Here is a 7,732-nt window from a genome sequence, read left to right as displayed (position 1 = left end):
ATTAGAATGAGCATGGGTCGCAGGGCTATATTATGCTATTATGATGGAGAGAGTGTGCATGACAAGGGAATGTTTACCTACGATGGTGGAGACTCAAAGGGATTTGTCGTGAGTGATGATATCACTTATCGACAGTTGCTCGATAAAATGCATCTGATTACGAAGACTACGTCAGATGAATTCAATTTGTTAATTAAAGTTGTGTTAGGTGATGCAATTCATGGATTCCTATGCCCACATATAATCAAAGACGATGAAGATGTCGAAGCATACATGTTATTCTGTGGACAGAATCTTTCAACACAAATACCATTGTATGTGGAGAAAGTGAGGCATTGTCCTGTCATTGAGGATCACAACAGAGATTATACCCTACATTTGAACCCATAGTCTCCTCCGTCATAACCTCCAGGCAATGATTGGATAGTCGATGATTCCGATATACCGAACACTTCTGTTAGATATCAAGACCGAGGAGTTAACGACTGCGATATAAGTGGCCCTTCATATAACGATACACAGCATGCTTTGGGGAATGATGACGACTACAATATACCTAGCCCATCAAGTAGTGATAGTGATAGATATCAAGATCGGGAACCCGAAAATTGTGATATAGGTGGCCTTTCAGCCAATAATACACAACATGGTTTGGGGAATGACGACTGCGACATACCTAGCCCATCCAATACTGATAGATATCACGATTGGGTCCTCGACAACTGTGATACAGGTGGCCCTTCAGACAGTGATACACATCATCATTTGGGGAAAGATGACTCCGACATACATGGCCCATCAAGTAGTGATAGATATAATGACCGAGGAACAGCTGACCAGTGCGATCTCCAAACCCCATCCGTCAATGATCCATCTGTTGTTGATCCATCTGATGATGCTTTCGTCAATTCCGATCGGCGAGGATAACCGAATTTTGTGGATAATCCAAACAAAATATTAGTCACACAGGTGTTCAAGGACAAAGGTCGACTATAATATTGTCTATGTAAATATGCGATGCACCATAAGTTCCGGTACAAGGTCTTGAAGTCTAACAAGATGATATATACGATTGGCTGCATTGCAGAAAACTATACTTGGAGGATGCATGCTTCAAAACTTAATGGCACAGGGATGTTCAAGATCAAGATATACAACTCGAAGCATACCTGTACCATGTCGTTTGAGGCGATAAGCCAATCTGAGACCACGATCACAGATGACCGTACTGATATAGTGACCTCGAAGAGGAAGGGGAGAGATCATCGCCAAGCCACCAGTTTGATAAGCATTGGCATCGGTCGTATGAGCTCGGGGCTGACCTGCATGACAAAGAAAATTCAATATCGTATGAGTGAGATGTACGGTGTTGAGATCAGTTATAAGAAAGCGTGGAAGGGTAAAGAGATAGCAACTAGACAAGTCTTGGGATCCGACGAGGGTTCTTATAATGAGCTCCCGGCGTATCTTCATGAGTTGGAACAGGCTAATTTAGGGACTGTGACAGAGTTGCAGGTGAACAAGGGGACAAATAGTTTTGAACGATGCTTTATTACACTTGGGTAGTGCATCAGAAGCCTAATTTTACATGTTCGGAGGGTGTTATGTGTTGATGCCGCACATTTAACAGGAAGGTACAAGGGCGTTCTCTTCATGGCTACTGCATTGGATGGAAACAATCACATCCTCCCTGTGGCGTATGGGATCGGAGAATCTGAGAACAATAGTAGTTGGAGGTGGTTCCTTGGGATTTTATCCAAGACAATCAGGAATCTTCCAGGACTAGTGATAATGTCAGATCGTAACAAAGGATTCGTTAGCGAAGTCCCTAACATGTTCCCGCATGCGATCCATGGATATTGTGCTCATCACATACTTGGAAACATGAAGAAGGCATGTTCGGATGATTCTATGAGGGAATACTTTTGGGGTGTTGTTAAGACATACTGGACATCAACTTTTTGGGAGATGATGCGATGCATTCAAATGTTGAATCCCACAGCTTAGCAGTTCCTCAATGGTACAGAAAAAGAAAGATGGGCGACCACTTTCTTTCCTGGCATGTCACCACCAACATCGTGGAAAGTATGAATGCATTGTTCGTATATGCACGAGAGTACCCTGTCACTAAACTTCTCGAATCAATAAGGAGTAAAATCCAACACTTCTTCCTTCGCCGACAGGACGAGGCCTTGGCTTGTAAAGAAATATTGACTCCTTGGGCATCAAAAAGAGTGTCCAAACTTTATCACTCAGAGGTGAGAAAGACACAAGCACTGTGATTTCAGCTAATGAGTTCCAAGTGACCACACAGGGAATGATTGATGTAGTCAATCTAAAAGTAATGAAGTGTACGTGCAATGAATTTGAAAAAATCCTGCTGCCTTGTGTTCATGTGATAGTGGCATGTGATAAATACGAGCTTGACATGTACAAATACTGCTCTCCATTTTACTTCAATGAAACATATCACAAAACATACCAAGAGTCGGTATACCCAGTGCTTGACAGAACACAATGGAACACTCCGAAGGAAGTGAAGGTTATATGCGAGAATATGAAGCCTCTAGAAATGAGAAGATCCTTTGGAAGATAGAAAAAGGTACGCATTACTTCCCAGGGAGAAGATAGGATAGCACCTAAATGCTATAGATGCGGTCGAATGGGTTACAATTGGCGTCGATGCACTTTCGTCCCTACTGGCTGAGGCCGAGGCTATCTACGTTGGTTTATTTTACAAATTTATTGCCTGCGATAATGTAATTTGACCTGTTTTATATATATATATATATTATTGATTCCTGAACCTTGATGCATGTTAAACACGATCCAATGTGAAGAATAACCACGTATTCTTGTGCTTTTTAACCGCGACCCATAGAGGGAATGGTGAACGTAACTGATCACGGAAATTTAATATATATACCTATTGATTCATGAACCTTGGTGCATGTTAACCACGATAGACGAATTATTAAGCATTTGAACCACGACCCATAGAGGACATGGTGAGCTTAACAACAGGTCGTGACACTCATGACAGGTGGACCGTGGTTGTCATGTTGTATGGGTTGTGTTTCTCATTATACCGTGGTTATTTATGATGATCTGACAAGGACGACAACCATGGTCCATAACAACTGTGAACCACGGCCGATTGAACGTGACAACCACGAACTAGATCAACTACAACCATTGTTTCACGATCAGTGCAAAGGTCGTAATCGAATAGGTCACGATCGTGAACATCCCTGAGATCAAGGAAGAGATCACGAATATAGGAAGAATGTGATAGGGACTCTATTGTTTCTCCGAATGTCTGCTCTAATATTTTGTATGATAGGGCAAAGAATTACATGGATTGGCTCGTGGAAGTATCATGAACATACCACTCTTTGGTCAAGATGCCGATTCTGAAAGGTCGGGCTGATTCGGTGTGGTGGCACGGATAATGAAGGGTCACGCTGATTCGGTGCAGTGGCACGGATAATGAAGGGTCGTGCTCGGTGCCCAATGGATTACAGGGAAGTAGCGACTTTAGTGTGATTGCGTGATGAAGAAGATTGGCACTATTTCCGGATGGTCGCGCCAAAGTTAAAGGGAATGGTCGTGGATGAGACGAGCAAAGGGTCGTGGTTGTCTTCCACATTGATAGTGGTAGGGAATCACAACCAAATATGTATGTGAAACGGCCAAGCTATATGTCCTAGAGGGGGGGTGAATAGGACTATGCCAAATTTAAAATAAATACAGCAGAAATAGAGAAAGAGAAATAGCCAAATAAATAAATCAATACACAAATACGGAATGCAATCTCAAAATATTGATTGTTCTAAGGACAACCATGCACCATAAAAATGGCAGGGCAACCTTACTAGAACAAATAGAGAAACTGAAGCTCAAACTGATAAAGAGATAGCAAGGAAAAAATTGCAGAAATATAAATCTAAACTTATTACAATATTTTCTACTGAGCTTGAAATAAAATGATTACAACATTCACATCCACATATACATCCCACAAATGAATAATTAAAGATATGAAATATAAATCACACAACCACAAAACACAAGGGATTATAGTGGTTCGCTTATGTGTACACCAACTATTAATAAATAGCCACACAGCTACTCCACACCTAATATCCTCACACAGGGGATATCAGCATTCACTATCAAAGATAGATTTTCCAGGTTCACCCAAAACCTTCACAATTGTGTCTTTCTCTGTGGACTAACACAATTAAAAAAACCCCTCTTCTGAGTTTTCCTGGCTCTCCTCAGATAATTAATACAATGAGATTTTTTTGGTAAATCCTAAAAGAAAACCAAATGAAAGTAAATTACACAAACGTAAAATACCTGAATTTCTCCTTCGTTGTAGTAGCCCAGAAGAACCAAGTCGGAGTAGAGATTTGAATGTCAAAGTTCAATGTCTAATACTCACTTTATAATGGTTCTAGGTTCTAATAGATTTTAAATTAAACCAAATAGGGCTAGCTCTAATTGATTTTGATTCCAGAAAAAGGAAAAATGAAACTTCCTTTTTTTCAGATCAGATTGAAATACAAGAAACAAAATCAATTTGAAAAGCTCAAGAAACACGCACACTTAGCTTAAATGGAGCACAGACTTATCTCTTAGAAGGCCAAATTAAATTAACTTGAATTTCTTATTTTATTCTGAGATTCGTGCTCTATTTATAGGTGAGAAAATCACGTCTACGACTGGTCTAAACATCTCTACGACTGGTCGTAGAACCAACAGATATTTGAATATTCAGGCGCGATAAGATCTGGCGATTTCACGACTGGTCGTAGGTGGTCTATGACTGGTCATAGGTCTTCTTTGACTGGTCATAGGTTTCTCATGACTAGTCGAAGCTAGCCGAAATTCAATACTGTACTTTGAGTCATAGGTCTATGACTAGTCGAAGAAACAATCGACATTGTTCATACGACTAGTCGAACAGTCCCTAAGACTAGTCGAAACCTAACAGAAAATTTTTGAATTTTACAACAAACTTACGACTGATCTAGAAAATTCTTAGACAGGTCGAAGCAGTATTAGGACTAGTCGAACAAAGTCTAGGACTAGTCTTAGAACAGACTAAACTCACTTATATAAAACATATGAATTATGTATCCAAAATGACCTACTCTAAAGGTCAACCTAAGGTCAGTCATACCTCAATAGTGAAGTAAGGACATTGAAACTTAAAGACGAGTGACTTTTGAAAGTAATGAAGCTTGAAGTCTTGATGTAGCTCAAACTTGAAAGCTTCTTGAGATTTTGAGGTTGAACATGAAAGCTTCTTGAGATCTTGTATTATCCTTGTCTTGAATTAAGTCAAACAATCTCACTTTCTCGAGTCTTGACTTGTGAACAGTGCTTGTCAATCAAAGCTGATCTTGAGTAGAGATTTGTTCTTCACATATGCAAGCTTCATAGCTGTGTCTTTGGCGCCACAAATTTGACAACAAAAAGGGGCTATAAACTATAACACTTACAATCTCCCCCTTTGTCAAATTAGTGACAAAACACACTTCCAAGATATGTTACATAATGCAGAATATCTAATTAAAGAATCATGCACCAGTTATTATCAACCGGCATACTAACATGATCCTGCAAACCTGTAAATCAATATTCAACATAACATACAATCCACCTCTCTGCATATACTCTCCCTGAGTAACATACATCAAACTCCCCCTAAGTAACATACATCAAAAATGCAATGCTACTCCCTCCTCATAACATAATCATTAGACATATACATCCATATCTATTCTCCCCATTTTTGTCACAAGAGGACAAAGGAAGCACAGAACAGATGACTGAGGAGAAATAAGTAAAGAGATATATGAGAGGTAACAAGACAAGATATGGTAACAAGCATAAACAGCCCACATAATTCATAAACTGAGCTAAGTCAAAGATAGCTACAATCTCAAAACCAGTTAAGCTAGTGCAAGAGTAATAAAGTTATAACAGACTAGTAAACTTAAAAGAACTAATCTGAACCAGATGAAGGAGCAGGGATGGAAGGATCAAGTTAATGCATGCCCTTGTTCAAGTGCCTAAGATATTTGCGCATATACTTGAATTGTAAATCATGGGCAACAGACATGTTTTCCATCTTAACATTCATATTCTTAACCTTATCTTCCAATGCATGCAGACATGCATTAAACTCAAAAGGCTCATAATCTGGATCATTTGCAGAATTAGATTCAAGTTCGTCAAAAATATCATCCATGTTGATATCATAAGGAGGAAGATCACTAGCTTCTTCCTCATGTTCAGCTTCAGCATTGCCTACACCAGCACCTTGACCAGGAAGGAAATTAAGCTTCATCTTATTGATATTAGAATTGTTAAATATCAGATGATGGATAAGGACCTCTCCAACCGGCATATTGACTAACATATGCGTAGCCAACACAGTCATCAAATAACCAAAAGGAATGTCACTGTGACCTGGATGGAGTCAAAACTGAATAATGGAGTGAGAAATCAAGGATAGTAGACAAACATGAGCACCGCTGGCAACAGCATGAAGAACACAAACCATGAAGGAAGTCAATTCAGATTTATTATCCGATCGAGGATACAAATTAGACACAAAGATTTTGTAAAGAACTCTGTATTTGGGTAATAGATACTTTGAGGGAAGCGCATTCCCTTTATGTGTCATTGAACATCCAAATTACATAAATCTTTAGTGAGCATACGTTTTTCAAATACTGAGGGTTTTTCAAATAAAGTATGGATAGGAATGCCCTCATCATTCACAGGAATTTCCATAAGAGCTGAAATCAAATGACGATCAATGTCAAATGGTCCTTCTCTTGTGGCTATCTTAAAAGATAAATTTTTCAATAAAAAATCACATATGCATGCGAACATGGACTAGACAATGGACTGGTATGCTGGCCCACCCCAATGCAATAAGTTATCCCAACCTACAGCTTAGAGCATAGGAAGGATATCAAAAGGAGCAACATGATTAGTATCAACAGGATGTTCAACAATAACGTTACGCAATCTGATGTCATGAACATAAGATGGATCGTCCTCGGGAGCCCGAAGATGACGCTTAGTGATAGGGGCTGATCTGAAGGAAGAAGGTGGACCACGAGAAGTTGTCTTTCTCCCTCTAGATGCCATTTGCAACAAGGATTTTAAGAAAAATAAAGAGTTGCAAAGGATTGAGAAGAGGGTTTTCTCAAATCAGATTTTACAAAAGAAAAACCCCAAATCTCAATGAAATTTGAAATAGATAACTTCAAGAGTAAAATAAAAGTAATCTAGACACAAATCTACAAGAAAAATGCAAATGGAGCACTAACTTTGAAGATTTTGAAGGAAGGGTTCGACTAGTCGTGCATCGGCCCGTTGGAGAGTGAAGAGGAAATGAAGAAGATGAAGCATTTCCCCCAATTTTAAGTGATTCACGAGATTCACGACTGGTCATGGATGTACACGACCAGTCGTGTATACTCACGACTAGTCGAGTACCAGCAAAAAATCTGATTTTCAGCATTATAAACAAAAATTGAAATCTAATCAAGCAATTATATATAATATGATACAAATATGCATAAATAATCATTTAAAAATGCACATGCCAAGATCAAATTTTATTTTATTAAACCTGCTTTTGTCGAGCGGTTTAGTGAAAATGTCAGCACGTTGATTCTCGGTAGGGATATATTCTAAAGATATA

General features: G+C 39.1%; 1 protein-coding gene across 1 annotated transcript; it reads left to right on the top strand.

Annotated features, from left to right (window-relative positions):
- The first annotated feature begins 1,017 nt into the window (after nt 1-1,017).
- On the top strand, nt 1,018-2,007 carry LOC131238865 (uncharacterized). Its single transcript, XM_058236457.1, has 2 exons — nt 1,018-1,515; nt 1,567-2,007. Exons 1-2 carry the CDS (start codon nt 1,018-1,020, stop codon nt 2,005-2,007), a joined length of 939 nt encoding a protein of 312 aa, XP_058092440.1.
- The last annotated feature ends 5,725 nt before the right edge of the window (nt 2,008-7,732 follow it).

Source organism: Magnolia sinica, chromosome 3 (assembly GCF_029962835.1).
Source record: "Magnolia sinica isolate HGM2019 chromosome 3, MsV1, whole genome shotgun sequence".
Classification (NCBI taxonomy): domain Eukaryota; kingdom Viridiplantae; phylum Streptophyta; class Magnoliopsida; order Magnoliales; family Magnoliaceae; genus Magnolia; species Magnolia sinica.
Note: the sequence above shows the minus strand (reverse complement) of the source record. Positions and strands in the feature narration are given on the sequence as shown.

Bases quoted from the DNA above. Each gene is read 5' to 3' on its own strand.
- LOC131238865 (XM_058236457.1), top strand. From the start codon at position 1,018: ATGCACCATAAGTTCCGGTACAAGGTCTTGAAGTCTAACAAGATGATA. The intron at 1,516-1,566 runs GTGAACAAGGGG...ACACTTGGGTAG, and splicing joins GGACTGTGACAGAGTTGCAG to TGCATCAGAAGCCTAATTTT.